This window comes from Copadichromis virginalis, linkage group LG16 (genome assembly GCF_057382275.1).
Source record: "Copadichromis virginalis isolate Kocher_CV1m ecotype Utaka linkage group LG16, C_Virginalis_male_GT1.1, whole genome shotgun sequence".
NCBI classification, from domain to species: Eukaryota; Metazoa; Chordata; class Actinopteri; order Cichliformes; family Cichlidae; genus Copadichromis; species Copadichromis virginalis.
In genome coordinates this window covers 40,270,060-40,288,880 of record NC_140633.1, presented here as the reverse complement: position 1 = coordinate 40,288,880, position 18,821 = coordinate 40,270,060, and the positions used below count along the sequence as shown (strand labels likewise).

Genomic DNA, 18,821 nt, shown 5'->3' with positions numbered 1-18,821 from the left:
AAGCACATTAACGGTGCAGGGAATAATAAAAAGACCAGCTTACTGTGGCCTGGCTGCAGAACAAAGCGCTGTAATGTAAGGACGCTTTTAATTGTTAAAATCTCCATGAGCTGCTCGTGTGTCTGTTCAGATCAGATTGGATTTAAGAGGAAGCTTTATGTGATTATCTTTGATTGCTTGGCAGCGCTGTTATTTCTTCATGAAATAAAAGGATCCTAACATCGTACAGTCTCTGAGAGCAACAACTGCAAGATGACCTTCATGACCTGGATCAAAGAAACACGTCAAACATGAGCAGATCTTCTGTTTCTCTTAGAATATCAGACAGCGCGGTGGGATTCAAACATTCATTGATTAAATGATTTCATGAGCATTTGTGGACACGCTGGCTATAATTCCAGCTGTGAGCAGCCTGCAGAGACAAACGCTCGCTGATGCGTCAGCGTGAAGCGTCTTCTTGCTCGCTGCAGTTACTTTCCGTCTCTAACTTTGAGAAGTCACACAGTTCAGCCTCACAGCTTGTCAGAAAATATTCATCCCAAGCATCGGCAAACACAGATTCACTCGGGCTGCTTTTCAGAGTCTGGCCTTGACGGAGAAATGTTATCAGTCAGTAACTCGGCTCCGATTCACACGTGTCCCCACGGTGTGAAAGGCTTCCACAGGAAATGATCTTCCACACACAATCACAAGCTTCCTGACTCATCTCTGCTTTATCAGAAATTCAATATCTGCTGTGAACTTTCTGTCGCCGACGTGTTTTATCGTTGATCGGTCCTGATTGGTTCTAAAAGCACAGGTTTGTTTCTCTGTGCAGAGGGTTCAGGGTCCCACGTTAGCAGGCGGGTTACATCACCGGGTATATTCGATATATTCGAGCTCCTGGCTTTCACCCTGTGTGCTGCACTTACGTGTCCGGGCAGGTGTTGTGCGTCGCAGATGGTTGGTTGATATCCTGGTTTGTTAACGCAACAGCGATGCATTGAGAGCGTGTTCTGGTTTCATGTTTTTATCGCTCTCCAGCAGCAGGCATAACTAAACGGGCCCATCAGTCACACTTTGCCTCAGCTCGCCAGATTATAGGCACAATGCTACAGTGTCCTGACTGTGGCAGCTAAACTGAATCTGCCGGTGATCATGCAGCTCTTGTGGATTTCTTGGAAAATAGCGATGCATTTTATTTTAGTGCTGCAGGTTTGTGCTGCGAGGAATCACCAAGCACTGATCTGCTGTAGCTGCCTGCTCCAAGGGCACAAACAACTTACTTTAAATTAAAGGAGCTCTCATCAAACTCTCATCATGCAAGAATAAATCATTCAACAATAATATACTATATCACACCATCCTGTGGAAAACTCTCACGACTTCTCCAGATATTTTTCTGTCCAAGGAGACAGACTTTCTTGTTAAGGTGCTGTTGAGCAGAAGTTCAGGTCTTTCTGTTTTCACTCATACTCAGTCCTCTCGTTCATGTAGCTAATGCTACAGCGTAAGGTATCTGAAAGTCATGTTAATAGGAAGCACAGGAGCTGACACGGGAGCTTCAGCTGATCACACTTCACTGAAGCCTCATCAGAGAAGATTCAGTGAAGGACGGCTGAAGGGAAACAGGAGGACAGGCTGAGGCTGAAAATGACACCAGAACTGGACTGAAGGTCAGAGGAACAGGTGTGATGGAGAGATGGATCCACATCATGGTCAGTGTGTACGAGGAGGTCAGGAGGAGGTCCAGCAGTGAGCGTCTGCAGCCATCTGTGAAGCACGGTGGAGGCTGTGTCATGGTTTCAGGTCAGTCAGTGCTGTTGGAGATCTTAAACTGATGAATTACAGAGTCTGATCCACCACGCAGGAACATCTGGAAACATCTGACTGGCAGCAGCTTCATTTTTCAGCATCATAGTGATGCCAAACACAAAGCACACATCAGTGATGGATGCGCCTCCTCAGAGCTCAGCTCCACTGAAGCAGTGTGGGATCATCCTGACAGAGAACACAAGCAAAGGCAGAAACATCCGAGGAAGAGCTTTGACTGTCCTTCAGGAAGCCTGGAGAACAGTTCCTGAAGATCCTCACAGAGCTGACAGAGAGCTCAGTCTGTGCTTCTTCAGCACAGACTCTGTTTTTGCCGTACATGCTGTGTTTCCATGTATGTTTGCACGTTTCAGTCACATATCTCCCAAAATATAAAGAAAGGAGGGTGGCTCAAGACTTTTGCACAGGACTGTATACTTTATGTGCCTTACTTTATTTAAACACTGAAATGATGCATATGTCACATTTCCTCACATTATTCATAAAAACAGCCTAATGTGAGCGTTTAGCTTGACACCTTTACGGCGTGTTTTATTCTGCAGGCTGTAATTTTTGCATCGCCACAGAAACGATGTACCTGATATCTAAATGTCAGTGTTGTGTGCTATTATGGTGGCTGGCAGCAGGCAGCTTGTTTAGGGGCCAGAAAATTACAGCTATAACAGAAACACCTTAAAAATGTAATAAATACCACATGTAAGGCTTTGTTGTTGCTCCCTGCTGACTGCAGTTTGAATACATCAAGTGGGTTCTTTCTCTTCCACACAGTGCCGACGGATGTCACACAGCTAAGCGGCGTGTTAGCGTAAAGCATGGCTGTGATGCTGAGTACGTGTGCGTGGCTGCAGTAAAGCGTTTGTTGCAGTATTGTTTCAGAGCGTTACACTTTGTCTTCCTCACCTCTGTTATTTTTCCTTCTCATTACAGATCAACTAAAACTCACCCAGGACCAGTCGTTCATTTGAGTGACAGCCCAAAGGATGAAGGAAAGGTGTGTAGGCGCATCAAAGCATCACCTTCATGATTCTCCTCGAGCGCCAGTGCTGAAGCAGTCTGCTGCACTGAAGCTGCCTCCCTTTTCACGCTTTGTGCCTCCAGTAAAATCTGAGCTTTTTCCTCTGCCGTGTTTCTGTCATCCCCGCCCCCCCATCACTCCCCCCATCTTCATCCTCGATCCTGACCCTTTCTTCCTGTCAGCCATTATTTTGTTCTAATTGCTCACCTTTCACTCTCTCACCTTGGCTGTCTTTGTGTGCTCGCTGAAAAAGAGCCGTCCTGTGTGCAGCGTCGCTCCTCTTGGTGCCCTCGTCTTTGTTTTGCTTCTTTTTTTTACTCGCGAACAAAGAAGAAAGAAGCTGGATGGAAAAGTTGCAGAAAGAGAAAGAGAGGTCATTGAGAGGCATATTGATTTTTGCCAGTGGAATTCTGTAGCCCTCGGATGAAACCAGACTTGAAAAGCTTTAAAGACAAAAGAATGAGACATGAATTTTCAGCTGCCGTCACCTACTGCAGTCGCTCACTGCAAGCAAGAACAAAGGCCGTGTGTTTAGAGACGTCTCCTCTCCTTGAACAGCACAAAGTTAACCCTTCGTAAGCAAAGGGGACAAGTTCTCTCAGCTCACGCTAATGCTGCTGTCCTGTAGCTGAGGTTAGTTAAGCTAGCCTCCGTGTGCTTGGTAATGGTGATTGTCACTGAAAGGTTAGTGTGAGTTTGCTAGTCGCCAACTGATGCACCAGCTTCTCTGCTGTCAGTGCTCATGCAGGCTCATCTACCATGAAGCCGGAGGACTCGCTTTCCTGTTCCGCTCAGTCAGTCTTTCAAACTGGATAAAAGCTTTGAGATGATAAATGTCATTCTGTAGAAAAATGATCGTGAAACGACCTCAGATGACATCAGTCTCAGCATCACTTTGCGCAACTGGAAGTCTTTAAAAATCCAGTTCAACAAGTTTAACATACAGCAGGAAATACAGAGCATTATTATTATATTACTGATCACTAACACAGGTTTGGAACAATGTTATTTATATAACACCAAATCACAGACATCTACATACAGACAAAACACAACAATCATATGAGCCCCTATGAGCAGCACTTTGGCGACAGTGGGAAGGAAAAACTCCCTTTTAACAGGAAGAAACCTCCAGCAGAACCAGGCTCAGGGAGGGGCGGGGCCATCTGCTGTGATTGGTTGGTGTGAGAGAAGGAAGACAGGATAAAGACATGCTGTGGAAGAGAGACAGAGATTAATAACAGATATGATTCAGTGCAGAGAGGTCTGCTAACACATAGTGAGTGGAGTAGAAACTCCCAGTGCATCATGGGAATCCCCCAGCAGCCTACACCTGTTGCAGCGTAGCTAAGGGAGGATTCAGGTCACCTGGTCCAGCTCTAACTATATGCTTTAGCAAAAAGGAAAGTTTGAATCTTAAAAGTAGAGATAGTGTCTGTCTCCTGGATCCAGACTGGGAGCTGGTTCCACCAAAGCAGAAACTGAATTAATGATGAATGTTTCCAGTGGCAACATCCCTTATTCAGCTTATAAATATGTAGTATATGTAACGTCTGCTCTTTATTTGGTCTGTTTTGAACAGATTTTGTTTTGTTTAAGCCGTTTCTTTCAACGTGCTGCAAAAAACATCAAATAAAAACCCAAAAAATGAATGAAAAGAAAAATTGTTTAAAAAGCAGTTAAATTTTCTTCACCAAAGCCCATAAAAGATTATTCTCAGGTTTTGCTTTGTTGCCTTTGATTAAATCTCTGCTGGAGTAAACGGCTGTAATTTCACTGCAGTTTGTCGACGTGCTCTTTAAACTGTGTTATTCTGCAGTCAGATTAACAACTATTAACAACAGAGCCGCATGAACACCGCCTTCATGCTTAATAGATATTTATTATGTTAATGAGATGTCACTGATATGTCTCATTCACATCACAGCAGACCTGCCTGCAGATCCTACAGTGTTGATCCTTCATGCGTCCTCACTCTTGAAAATGTATTCAGAGCTGCAGAATTTACCGGGTTTGCTTCCCCCTCACCTGCACTCTGCTTCCCTTCTTCAGATGTGCAGTGTCACACAGTCTTTGCACTCAGCAGGAGAGCTGTTTCCTCCTCTCTGTCTTTAAAGCTGTGCTTCTGCAGCAGCTCTCCTCTGATCTCTGATCAGATTGGGTCGGCTTTGCTTCCCCTTTTATCGTCTGTTTGTGAATTTGTGTGTAACTGGGTTGTAGTATGTGGCAGTGTTGCTTTTTCTCCTCCGGTGCATGCAGGGCTGTTTGTTTATGGAGCCTGTTTTATATGGTGCCAGTGTATTCTATACAAATCAGAGCTGATATGGTAAGGACTGCAACGAATTGTCCTTGTACATGAAGGAGTGTGTGTTATTCTCAGTGTGTGTAAATCAGTAAATCTGTGTTTGTGTGCATTTGTGTTCATGTAGAGACACAGATAAACAGCCTGTTTTACCCAGTGTGTGTTAGACAGCCAGTGATGGGACTGTGAGACAAACCGAGCCAGTGACACAGCTGAGGCTGCACCTCTAACACCATCTGCAGCTTATGTTGTCGTCTAAAATGGGAATAAGACAGTTTGCTATCAGTCTGCTATCAGTCTAAGACTGAATGGCAAGTTTGCAGTAACATGCAATCAGTTTGTGATACCACTACGGCTGCCACAAACGATTATTTTGATAGTCGACTAATCAGATCATCATCCATTAGACGTAAAACTACAGCTTATTGCACCAGCAGCATCTGCTCTTATATAACTATCATTAGCTTACAGCTTTAAGTGTTTAAGGTGCTAACTAAAAATAAAGACAAGATGATAGTTTATCAAATTTTACTGAAATCTGCAGATTGTTTCGGTGAAGTTTAATAAACTCCTTGCTATCTAAAATATAACAGGACACCGGAGTAAATTCTGGAGCATCTCACACTTCTGATAATCAGCTGTCTGCTTGACGTTTATTCAGCTGTGTAAAAACTATAACTTTAATCTCAGCCAAACCGATTTACTCAGGAACAAATAAAACACTGAAAAAAGCCAAACAATAACATTTTTAAGTTATCTAAGTGACTCATATATCATGTTTAACCTGAGCAGTGAAAGACGGCGGTGGGTTTGAAAATGATTTGCGGGGAGTCCGGTGTTCTCACGGCGCTAGTGACCTTGCCCCCGGCTAGCTATCGAGCTAGTGGGTAACAGACGTCTCCGAAAACGTCGGAGCGCTTTTGAAAATATGCGGTGTCCTGATAAACTGAGCAGATATTTGAGGTTTACACAGCTACATTCTCGCCTGAAAATATGTTAAACGTTTATTTTGTGACCCAGAAAGAATAATAAGAGTAATATTAAAACTAACTAGCTGCCGCCATTGTTGGAAACGCAGCAGGGTCGCGCTATGAATTCTGGGACACAGTTTCTTCTTCTTCGGGATTTAACGGCAGCTGGCATCCTTGAACATGCAGTGCTGCCATCTTCTGTTTCAGTCCGTTATTACACTCTTAAATCCTGCTACTCATTCCTGCGTCTTTCAGGATCTTACAAAGTTTCAAACGACGCGTCGACTATTAACCCTCCGGCTATCCTTTAAATTAGTCGTCGACGATTTTGATAGTCGACGTAATCGTGACTAGTCGACTAATCGTGGCAGCCCTAGATACCAGAGGATCAAGTGTGGCCAATCTGCTGCTGTCCACCTACAATTTACCTGCTTACATTCAGAGATCAGCCAGAACTTCATAGATTTGACACAGAAACAAACCTTCCTCACATGGTGACATAGTTGCTGCAGGAAACAATCTGACTGCAGAATAACACAAGCACCTGGCAACCGTGTTTGTACAGGACTATATCCAGAATGCAACCAGCGACTGAGTCCAGTCTCCTACTGCAAACAGACACTTTGCCAATGACTCACACTCATCAGCACTGATTGACTCGGGCTGATTTCACCATGTTGGCAACCTGTCTGTCTGCTAAAACCTTCTGTCTGACAGTGACGACGGTCAGTCTGAAGGCTGGTGGTCCTCCCACCAGGTGAGCTGTGCAATCAGCTTGTGGTCACACAAGCTGCAGGTGTTGCACGCTCAGCCTCTGGGAAACCAGCTGGTTGCTCACAATCAGCCGCTCAGTGTGAAAAAATCCAGTTTAATCACTGGGTAACAAGTTAGGAGGAGGCTGCTGTCCTGTTTTACTCGACTGGCACTGAGTCAATAAATAATGGTTAAAACATAAATAGCCGATCATCATCATCATCATCACACTGAGCACAGACCTCGTGCATGTTTTTATTATGAACAGTCTCCTCTGTCCTCGTGTCTGCAGCTGCTTATAGGGTTTGAGAGCGGGACGATCGTGCAGTGGGACCTCCGGGGCAAGAAGGCTGACTTCAGGATCTACTACGATGAGGTGAGTTTGATAGGTGAAGCCTTTCTGTCTGCCCTCTTTCTACGTCTGCTGTGGCCTCTGTGTTTGTTTGTTTAATAATCAAACTGTAGTTTCATTTTAGCTGTCTCTGTGCGGATGCCTGATTATAGCAGCAGGAGGCAGGATATGTACAAGAATCTGGCAAAATTGAGAGGAATGAAGAACAAATTGCTTTAAAAACAAATTGGAAATGAGTCCCAGAGGGGGGTGCACGAGTGGGAACGTTCAGCTTGTTTATGACATCAAAGCCCTGCAGAGACATGTCGAGTTTTTCTTTTTTACATACAGACCTGAATAAAAACATGTGACACTGAAGTGTTACAGGTTCTTCAGGTGAAACAGGAAGTGCTTCAACATTGACTCTCAGCGCTCTCTTCAAGTTACCCTCGCTGACCAAAGTCGAGTGCACTTTTCATCTCAGAGCGGCAGCAACTTTTCTCATTTTTAACAAGGTGTTTGTTATGAAAAGCTGCCTGCCAAACCAATTACTGCTCTTTGAAGAAGCAGTCATTAGAGGACCCGGGAACGCTCACGCCGGTCCGGGCAGCCTCGGGCAGCTTGCACAGCACTGTCAGCTGGAACAGACGACAACGCTGGCACCCAGAGACCAGCAGAGCGTAAACGCGTCATGTCAGACAGGTGTGTTAGGTTACACGGTCTGTACTCAGCCAAAGGTGCTGCAGCTTTCAGCATCCAGGGAGAAAACGTTTCATCACAGTGCACGCTGAAAAGTTACACACAAAACTATATTTTCATGTAATATTCAAACGTCTTTCATTAACAGGTCATTAACTCGTGTGTCTTCAAACATACGCACCATCAGCACATCTGCTGCCACCTCTTACGTCCTCCTTCTCCTGTGAACAGTAACACTCACGCTCATGAGCTTCCTTTGTGGATCTGAATGTGATTTAAAGGACAAAGAAAAGTACGAACTTTAAGCTGTCAGCTCTTCATATGCACCAAAAATAATACTGACATTTGGTTTTGCTCTGTATTTACACCCAGTCCTACTGCGCCTCCGTGTCTCTGTGGTTAAATGCACTTTTTCTTCTATAACACTTCATAAACTCCTATCTGGTGTGAAAGGACCTGCTATCGATCTCCATCGCTGGCTGCCTTTTCTAAAGCCTCGTTCCAGCATCGAGTCGCTGAAAGGTTATTATAGATGTTTCTCCGTCTGATGACGAGGGGAAAAACGCAGCCTACCCCCGGCTTTAAACATTTTCTGCTGCCATCTGAGAAAATTCAGTTTACTGTGATTACCACAATAACGACCACGTTAGGACTGATGAGTGCACAGCTCTAACAAAAGCCTCCTGAATAAGCTTCAGTGTGCGAATGAGAAAAGGTTAATTTGGAACAATGTCAGGCCAAACTTCTCCAGGATTATCCAGACTGTTTTTCTGCTGCTGACGCTCCCCGGGGCCGTGACCTCTGTGGCTTTGACATGAATAACTGTGAATAATGTTTTTAAGAAGCTAAAGATTACCCAGCGAGGTCTTCTGAAGAACAGCGGCAGACGTGCTGAGCGCAGGGCGATACCAGGAAAACGACTTTGCTGTTTTGGCTTGCGTGACGTTTTTTACCTGTACAGCTAAGGTGTGGTAGCTGTGGCATCACTGAGTAGAATCACATACGTATCACCGTGTGTCGCATGCTGCAGAAGCGTTTTTGCTCTTCTGTGTGGACACCAAAGCTGTCAGATGCACATCATTGTTGTGTTTTTAATAGGCGTGTGTTTGATAGAGCTCCACGGGGAAAATGTGGTCTGCCTTTGTATGAAACAATCTTGTCAGTTGTATTTTTCTCCATTGTATTTGGACAAAAGTGTCAATTACCATCCGCAGAGAGAAGCACTTTGTTATGTGCTCACCAGTTTTGAAGGATTATTATCTTCGTCCTTTGTCTCATATTTCATTTGAAGCGTAGCAGGGCACTGACACTACGTGAGGACGGATTCAACAACGATACCAACGAGGTTTTATTCCAGATCTGGCCTAAAGCTAAATGCTGTAAGAATCAGTGTCGTGTGTCATCACGTTTCACTTCTGAATCGGCTTAATTTCTCCTGTGTGCAGTTTCGGTTTGGCTGTTCGGTAGGTTGTTACAGTTCATTTGAACTTGCTTCAGTTCTTCGGTGGACTTTGGTCTCAGCCGCTCGCCGAGCTCGGCGTCGTGTGGGGTCTGCTGCAGGACTCCTGGTTCCTCTTCCCCAATCAGGCTTCTTTCTCATGGCACTGCATGACACAATGATTCACTTGAAGTGCTTTATGACTTTGAGAGAAACACTGACTCTGTGTGATCGGTGCAGGCCATCCACTCTGTCAGCTGGCATCACGAAGGGAAGCAGTTCATGTGCAGTCACTCGGACGGCAGCCTGACGCTGTGGAACCTCAGAAACACCACCAAGCCATTCCAGGTCACCTTCCCTCACGGTGAGACACACACACTCTCATAATCCCAGAGACAAATCCTGGGTCTATACTCTTTGTATAGATCTGAATATCATAGACTGTAAACAAACCTCTGTGGACCATATGCTGTCATCTGATTTGCCGAGCAGCTCGTGGTTATGTCTTTGCTTTTCTCAGTGTAACCAGCCACCGTTCAGTCTCATTCACCAACATTCATGTTCGGTTACCTGCACATTTAGGGTAGACTGTGCTGTATCCAGCAGTGATTGTCGTATGTGCGGTGTTTCGCTGCTGCTTCGTTTTGATTTCCACACTCGGTGAAATCTGCCTCCTCTTCTGCCGTGTCTCCCTACGGCTTCCTCTCATGCAGGGCCGACCGAACTCGTCAGATTTGTGTTTTCTTGCTGTGAGCTGTAATCTCAGGCAAAATCACAAAGCAAAAAGCAGGCAGGATGTGGCTGACGGGGAGGGGGGCACAGCTGAATTCCAGCAGATCGTTTATTTGTCAGATATTTAGTGTCACTCAGGGCGAAAACGGGAGGAAGAGGAAAGGGAGGCATGAAAATGAACTGGTGTCAAGCCAGCCTCCAATTCGAGACTTGCAGTCAAGCCAGCCTCCAGTTTGTTTTACGTTCCCTGTGTATTCAAAGTATTACGGGAATGGATGTGGAAACCGGATTTCAAAATAAAAGCCAACTTCGAGTGAATTAACAGATATGTTAAGAACATAATAACATATAATTTAGGCTTTTTTTTTTTTACAAACTCTAATGTTAGATCTATATGACACAGCCTTGTACCCTAATTGTGCCCTGTCACTATCAAGGCCATCTTATTTTGGATTTCAAAGTAAAAGCCCTGTGAATCTTCATTTTTGAACTACTCTTTCAATGACTTAATAATGCTCTTAAAAGCAAAAGTCGTATTTCCAAATACTATTTGAACTTTATATCAACACTTTCCAACCACAGTCTTTTTACAGTGATACCATATCAATATCAAGTCAGTCTGATTTTGCCTTTCATAGTAATGGCCCTTTGAAATTGTCCATAATTGACTTAATCTTCTAACGATTCAAAATGCTCTAAAATGGAAATTTCCTGTTTCCACAGGGTAATTCCACTCCAGATCAACAGTATACAACCTCACGATGTTACCATATCAATATCAAAACATTCTGATATTGCTTTAAAAAATAAAAGCATTTTCAAACTGCCCATATCTGAGTTGCTCCTGGAACAATTTCAAAATGCTCTAAAATGGCACATTCCTGTTTCCACAGGGTAATTCCACTTTAGATCAACAGTATACAGCCCCACAGTGATACCATATCAATATCAAGTCATTCTGATTTTGCTCTCAAAAATAAAAGCCTTTTCAAATTGTCCATAATTGACCTAACTTTCAGTGATTTCAAAATGCTCTAAAAAGGAAAATTCCTGTTTCCACAGGGTAATTCCACCTTAGATCAACAGTATACAGCCCCACAGTGATACCATATCAATATCAAGTCATTCTGATTTTGCCTTCCAAAGTAAAAGCCTTTTCAAATTGTCCACAAAGATGTCATTCTAAATAAAGAAATTACAAAACAGCTTGCAAACCAACCATGACATCTTTCCACAGACTTAAAATATAAACGTACTATCAATTACAACCTAGTGGCAATTTCAGCTTCCTTTTACATCATCTTTATGATTCAATTCTGTCATAATCAATTGAGTCTGATTTTGCTTTTCAAAATGAAAACCCAATATGTGTTGAAACAGCAATTTTCATTTTTAAAACATTCTGAAATAATTGAAAGAGTATATCACATATGGACAAATTCGACGGGCCATTAATTTGAAAGGCGAAATCAGACCAACATGAAATTTACATGGTTTTACTGTCGGGTTGGATACTGTTGATCTAAAGTGGAATTATCCTGTGGAAACAGCATCTTTCAATTTAAGAGCATTTTGAAATCGTTAAAAGAGTAGGTCGTCTACGGGCAATTTGAAAATACTTTTATTTTGGAAGGCAAAATCAGAGTGACTTGATCTTAACATCGTATCTCTGTGGGGTTGTATACTGTTGATTTAAAGTGAAATTATTCTGTGGAAACAGAAAATTTCCTTTTTAGAGCATTCCGAAATCACTGAAAGTTAGGTAAGTTATTGGCATTTTCAACAGGCCATTATTTTGGAAGGCAAAATCAGAATGACTTGAAATTGAAGTAGTACCATGGTGTGGATGTACACTTTTGATCTAACATGGATTCATCCTGTGGAAAGAGCAAGTTTCATTTTTAGAGCGTTCTGAATTCTTTAAAAGAGTAGGTCGTATATCGGCAATTTGAAAAGTCTTTTATTTTGGAAGGCAACATCAGACTGATTTGATATTGATATGGTATCACTGTGGGGTTGGATACTATTGATCTAAAGTGGAATTATGCTGTGGAAACAGCAATTTTCCATCTTAGAGCATTTTGAATTCGCTCCAAGAGTAAGTCATATATGGGCAAATTGAAAAAGCTTTTATTTTGAAAAGCAAAATCAGACTGACTTGAAATTGACATGGTAACATCGTGAGGTTGTATACTGTTGATCTAAAGTGGAATTACCCTGTGGAAACTGAAATCTTCCTTTTTAGAGCATTCTGAAATCACTGAAAGTTAGGTAAATTATGGGGATTTTCAACAGGCCATTATTTTGGAAGGCATAATCAGAATTACTTGAAATTGATATGGTAACATCGTGAGGTTGTATACTGTTGACCTAAAGTGAAATTATCCTGTGGAAACAGCAATTTTCACTTTTAGAGCATTTTGAAATCTTTAAAAGAGTAGGTCGTATCTTGGCAATTTGAAAAGTCTTTTATTTTGGAAGGCAAAATCAGAATGACTTGATATTAATATGGTATCACTGTGGGGCTGTATACTGTTGATCTAAGGTGGAATTACCCTGTGGAAACAGGAAATTTCCATTTTAGAGCATTTTGAAATCACTGAAAGTTAGGTCAATTATGGACAATTTAAAAAGTATTTTATTTTGGAAGGCATAATCAGAATGACTTGATATTGATATGGTATCACTGTGGGGCTGTATACTGTTGATCTAAGGTGGAATTACCCTGTGGAAACAGGAATTTTCCATTTTAGAGCATTTTGAAATCACTGAAAGTTAGGTCAATTGTGGACAATTTGAAAAGGCTTTTACTTTGGAAGGCAAAATCAGAATGACTTGACATTGATATGGTATCACTGTGGGGCTGTATACTGTTGATCTAAAGTGGAATTACCCTGTGGAAACAGGAAATTTCCATTTTAGAGCATTTTGAAATCACTGAAAGTTAGGTCAATTATGGACAATTTAAAAAGGCTTTTATTTTGGAAGGCATAATCAGAATGTTTTGATATTGATATGGTATCACTGTGGGGCTGTATACTGTTGATCTAAGGTGGAATTACCCTGTGGAAACAGGAATTTTCCTTTTTAGAGCATTTTGAAATCACTGAAAGTTAGGTCAATTATGGACAATTTGAAAAGGCTTTTATTTTTGAGAGCAAAATCAGAATGACTTGATATTGATATGGTATCACTGTGGGGCTGTATACTGTTGATCTAAAGTGGAATTACCCTGTGGAAACAGGAATGTGCCATTTTAGAGCATTTTGAAATTGTTCCAGGAGCAACTCAGATATGGGCAGTTTGAAAATGCTTTTATTTTTTAAAGCAATATCAGAATGTCTTGATATTGATATGGTAACATTGTGAGGTTGTATACTGTTGATCTGGAGTGGAATTACCCTGTGGAAACAGGAAATTTCCATTTTAAAACATTTTGAAATCACTGAAAGTTAGGTCAATTATGGACAATTTAAAAAGGCTTTTATTTTGGAAGGCATAATCAGAATGACTTGATATTGATATGGTATCACTGTGGGGCTGTATACTGTTGATCTAAGGTGGAATTACCCTGTGGAAACAAGAATTTTTCATTTTAGAGCATTTTGAATCGTTAGAAGATTAAGTCAATTATGGACAATTTCAAAGGGCCATTACTATGAAAGGCAAAATCAGACTGACTTGATATTGATATGGTATCACTGTAAAAAGACTGTGGTTGGAAAGTGTTGATATAAAGTTCAAATAGTATTTGGAAATACGACTTTTGCTTTTAAGAGCATTATTAAGTCATTGAAAGAGTAGTTCAAAAATGAAGATTCACAGGGCTTTTACTTTGAAATCCAAAATAAGATGGCCTTGATAGTGACAGGGCACAATTAGGGTACAAGGCTGTGTCATATAGATCTAACATTAGAGTTTGTAAAAAAAAAAAAAAAAGCCTAAATTATATGTTATTATGTTCTTAACATATCTGTTAATTCACTCGAAGTTGGCTTTTATTTTGAAATCCGGTTTCCACATCCATTCCCGTAATACTTTGAATACACAGGGAACGTAAAACAAACTGGAGGCTGGCTTGACTGCAAGTCTCGAATTGGAGGCTGGCTTGACACCAGTGAAAATGAGTAGAGGTCAACTAAGAACATAAAGCTGAAGAAGAGTAAACAGTTAAAATGTTATTTGCTGAGAATGATATAGTCGGACATTTTTAGTTATAAATAAATGAGTTAAAAACTGTGAGGGTTTAAAATTCAGCATTTAAACGGCTCGACTGCAGCACCTCGGGCTTTTAGTAGCAGGCTAGGTGAGGGGAAGGAGTGCTAACTGAGCTAATGCTAGCTAACGTGACTAACATGGTGTGTCCATAGTCTGAGTGTGTGGTAAGCAACAAACTTCACTGAGCTCACAGCAGAGCAGCATCTTAGTTATCAAAGAATTGGATTAAATATACTCCAAAATGCTCCGATATCACAAACATGTCCAGCTGAGTGATTTGAAATAGCTCAAAACTAGCAGAGCGCTATTAGCTTAGTTAGCACCTATCTGTGACCTCTGTAAGGAAACGTACTTTACTTCCAGAAATCAAAACCAGTTTGATTTTATTATGTGTTTGTTTTCCTTCAATATGACAATACGTTACTAATAATTTGTAATGCATTACTTATTACTTGTTACTTTCCTTAGAGGTAATGGAGTATGTTACTTAATTACCCATCAGAGAACTTGTTACTTTCATGTTAATATGACCTGAAATTCATTATCTCATAATTATCAATTAACTCTGTAAACCCAAGGCTACGTTCCCACACACTGACACAAATTCCTAATGAGGACACGTCTTTCTTTTAGGTTTTGCATTTGAACACAAACTGACAACAAAGAAAGTTAAAAAGCAGCCGCTGGCTTCTTCTAGGCTAGATTAGCATTAGCATGCTGCCTATGCAGATCCATACAAAGACTCTGAATGACTCTGATTCAGTATTTAGTTTGAACATCTTTTAAATGTCAGAATCGACTTCTTGTAGAGAATTATGGATGTTTGTCTTCTTCCAAGCATGAAACTGCTGTTCATGTCTGAACCTGAACATGTCACACTGCCCCTCTAACACTCCAGGCTAACCTCTGCATACCTGTTATCACTCGCCATTGTTCCCTCTGTCACACAGCTGAGTCGACTTCGTCACAGTCGGGCAAAAATCCATCATCTTGTTATTTATTTATAAAATTTACTGCTGAAGCTGCCAAATATGCTCACAAATTTTAGCTTATTTAAATTAGCGATTAGCACAGTGCTCTAAATACTTAACCACAGATGTTACATGTGTGTTTGGCTTTCCATCATTTACTTACCTGCTGAGCTGTTGCTTGATGCAGAGCTCGGTGACAACTGGGGCTTTCTTTGCCTTTTGTGTTTCTCAGCTACAACCGTGTCAGTGACATGTAGGTAATGAGCATTGTACCTGGATAGGTGAGCATAGTTCAGAAACCATCCGTCCATTTTCTTAACGGTGTATCCAATTAAAGGAGCCGGTCTCAGCAGGCCAGGCTGTTGCAGAGCACCATTAACCAGAAGTTTTAGTTTTTTGGCCAGCGTAGTGTTTTAACTAAACTATCAGAAGTTTCTCACTTTTTACAGCCAACACTTTGTCTGTTTTAAGCACAATGTCCTGTACATAAGGGCACCAAAATGACCTTTTTATAGCCACTTTTCATAATGATGATGTGAAGAAATCTGCGACAGGACGAGTTGTTCTCAGAGAATCCAGGTACACTTAAAATGATTCCTTTTATTGCGTTCAATAAAAGATGCTGCAGCAGAGCTCCAACAGTTTAGAAATGATGTTTCTTTCATTTGTTCAGAAAGTGCTGAGCCTTTGTTGAAAGGTAGAATTCAAGGTTTCACTGCCTCCAAGCTAGGAGACCTTCTCTTCAAAGATGTTAATATGAGAAGCATGAATTACTCCCTTTAATACGCTAACTCTGATAATGGACTGTCATTCAGTGAAGAGAGGACCTGGAAACACAGCAAACACACAAAACTCCAGTTGGAAATGAGACTAAATTTGATCCTTCAAGGGGGTTCCTGTGGCGCACTATGTCCTGATTATGCTCACATTGTGTAACATTATGAACACAGTGTAGAGCCGTGCATTGGTCACTTTGACAAAGCAGCAGGTAGCAACTCCAAATAGCTTAAAAGAGGGAAAAACATGAACGTAACAACAGGTGAACAACAGCTTTTCTTCTTACATCTTCTCATCTTATTATGAAACTATACTTTAATCTGTACATGTTGCTCTTCCTTTGCTTTTTCCTCTGATGCAGGAAAGATACAGAAGGATGCGAGGAAGGAGTCGTGCAAACCTATTCTCAAAGTGGAATACAAGACCTGCAGGAACAGGTGCGTGTGTCTTAAACATTTCATTTTCTGATTGCACAGACGTAGCGCTGCATTTTTTTTAATTGATATTAACCTCTGAGATGAGATTTAAAGATTTCTTTTGAGTCCTCACAGGAACAAACAACCGTTGTGTATGCGTCACTTATTTCATCGATCACTGGCGTTTAATTTGATTTGAAACAAGAGCGTGTTTCATTTTACTTGTTACTCATTCTTTCTTTCTGCTTTGTCGAGGTGAGCATCTCTAAATCCCTTCTCTTCCTTCACAACAGTGAGCCTTTTGTTATCTTCTCTGGGGGTCTTTCATATGACAAGGCGGGACGACGGCCGGCACTGACGATCATGCACGGCAAGGCCATCACTGTGCTGGAGATGGATTACCCCATAGTAGAGTTCATGGTGCTGTGCGAGACTCCTTACAACAACGGTAAGGGCGTACCGATTCAATTATAAGAGCTGTGTCCCTTTTTGTGGTCTCGCTTCAGTGAGTTTGAAGCCTTTCAGAGAAATGTGGTTTTCAGCCACGGGGGGTTTTTCACCCGCTCGGTGCCATCGGCTTCTCCTGTAATCCTGTGATAATGTGGAAATCACAAGAGCACGCTTCCTTAAAACTCACCAAGTGTTACCACCGACTGACGTTGAGTCATTTTTATATGAATTTCAGCTGATTTTAAATTTGCATCCCTCCTTGATGTTGTCGTGGTAACTAGCATTACCTCTCCATCTTTCTGTTTGCATTCGGCCTTCACAGAGGTCCAGGAGCCTTACGCTGTGGTCGTGCTTCTGGACAAAGACTTAATCGTGGTGGATCTAACACAGAGCAAGTACGTCACTGTGAAACATACAGTTAGACATCATATATCAGAATCACACCATCGCGTGTGCAAGAATATCACTCAGAGAGTGGAACTGTTCTTACATTCAGCAACAAAGTGAAAGCAGCTGTAGTTCAGAGAGATATCAGCATATAATGCTGTATGACCATAAGCATATGTGGACTATCCTAATTTGAGGACTTTTGTGGATTAATTGTATCGATCTATCAGAAAGTTGCTCTCAGCAGCTCAGTGTCTTGAAGGGAAACAGTTCAGTGCTTTTGTTGTGATTTCAGAGGTCTGATAAGATCCTATGTAAAAACTGCCAAAGATGTTATCCTTTGAACAAGCACAGCTCAATGTTCTGTGGGTAGATTTAACTCGCTATCATTGTTATAAAAGATTGAAGCTGGACGCGGCGATGATGTCCTGACAGATTAACACCCAAGGCTAGGCTAGGCATACATTTGAGGAGTAGCAAAACGCTCGGGTATAAATGAAGTTTCCTGGTTAATTAGGTTAGCTAATTACAGCTGTTAGATATAAATGTCTCCTGATAACACCTAAAGTAGTTTAAACATGTCCAGATTGTCTTTGAGCTCATTGATTACGAGCTAATTGTGTTTAAATTGTTCATTATAAGTAAATCAGGTTAATTGTATTTAAATGCTTCATTATAAGTAAGGAGTGGCATGAATTTGGAGCTCTGCAGAAACACCCCTCTACATCTTTTAGTGACACTTTAATGTGTGCATAGAAGAACCAGTCGCTCTTATCTTACTGTATCGGCAATAAAGCAGATGAAGCTAGAGTCATTGGCACATTCAATTTTTATTGCTTAGAGAACAGATAAAGAATCCAGACCCTTGAACGTGTCCACTTCCTGTGGGCTCCATGGGAGGACCAACTGGAATTATTCTTTTCGATTAGCTGAGGAATAATTCTGAATAGCTTCATGTTCATAGGTCTACTATATACCACGTTGTGTACTTGCCTGTTGCAGCTACCCCGTCTTTGAGAACCCGTATCCCATGGACATCCATGAGTCACCAGTGACCTGCACGGCCTATTTCGCAGACTGTCCACCAGACATCATCCCCATCCTCTACTCCATAGGAGCGAAACACAAGAAGACTGGCTACAGCCAGAAGGTAAAGGAGGGGAAGAGTACGGCCTTTGCTGTGCAGATCCATGTTGGGAGGATTTTCTTGTGTTACGTAATCCTCGCATACCGTATTTTCAGACCATAAGGTGCATTAAGCGAAACAAAACAGTCAAATAAGTCAAACTTTACTCAGATCATTCTTGCTTCCTCCACTTCTGTACCATTGATTCATTACTGTTGAATTCTCTGGCAGCTGCTCTATTCCCATGTTGCTGCAGTATATTAATGACTAACCTCATATTGTGGATGGATTATCTCAGTTGTTCTCCTGACTGAAGTTTGGTCCGTTTACAGCATCCTGCCATGCGATTGCATTTGTCTCTAACCATCAGGAACCCTCATGTTAACTTTTATCGAGTGGAAAAAAGTTAGCGTTCATCCTCCA

The 18,821-nt window shown here is 41.6% G+C and overlaps 1 protein-coding gene and 1 long non-coding RNA gene across 14 annotated transcripts in view; one reads left to right on the top strand and one right to left on the bottom strand.

The window, feature by feature from the left end:
* The window catches only part of stxbp5l (syntaxin binding protein 5L), a 133,328-nt gene that overhangs the window by 76,321 nt on the left and 38,186 nt on the right, over positions 1-18,821 (top strand). For all 12 annotated transcript variants that reach the window (XM_085434781.1, XM_085434784.1, XM_085434782.1 and 9 more), the window contains exons 6-12: positions 2,740-2,803; positions 7,146-7,229; positions 9,562-9,685; positions 16,381-16,456; positions 16,729-16,883; positions 17,208-17,280; positions 18,275-18,422. In XM_085434781.1, coding sequence (XP_085290907.1) covers positions 2,740-2,803; positions 7,146-7,229; positions 9,562-9,685; positions 16,381-16,456; positions 16,729-16,883; positions 17,208-17,280; positions 18,275-18,422 — 724 coding nt within the window. The remainder of the gene's footprint in view (positions 1-2,739; positions 2,804-7,145; positions 7,230-9,561; positions 9,686-16,380; positions 16,457-16,728; positions 16,884-17,207; positions 17,281-18,274; positions 18,423-18,821) is intronic.
* On the bottom strand, positions 7,468-15,483 carry LOC146691386 (uncharacterized). Of its 2 annotated transcripts, none has more exons than XR_014915587.1 (3): positions 15,406-15,483; positions 8,065-8,147; positions 7,468-7,971 (listed from the first exon to the last, which is right to left on the bottom strand). It is a non-coding gene; the product is annotated as an uncharacterized LOC146691386 (long non-coding RNA). The 2 variants fall into 2 exon arrangements; XR_014915588.1 differs by lacking the exon at positions 15,406-15,483 and adding an exon at positions 15,186-15,250.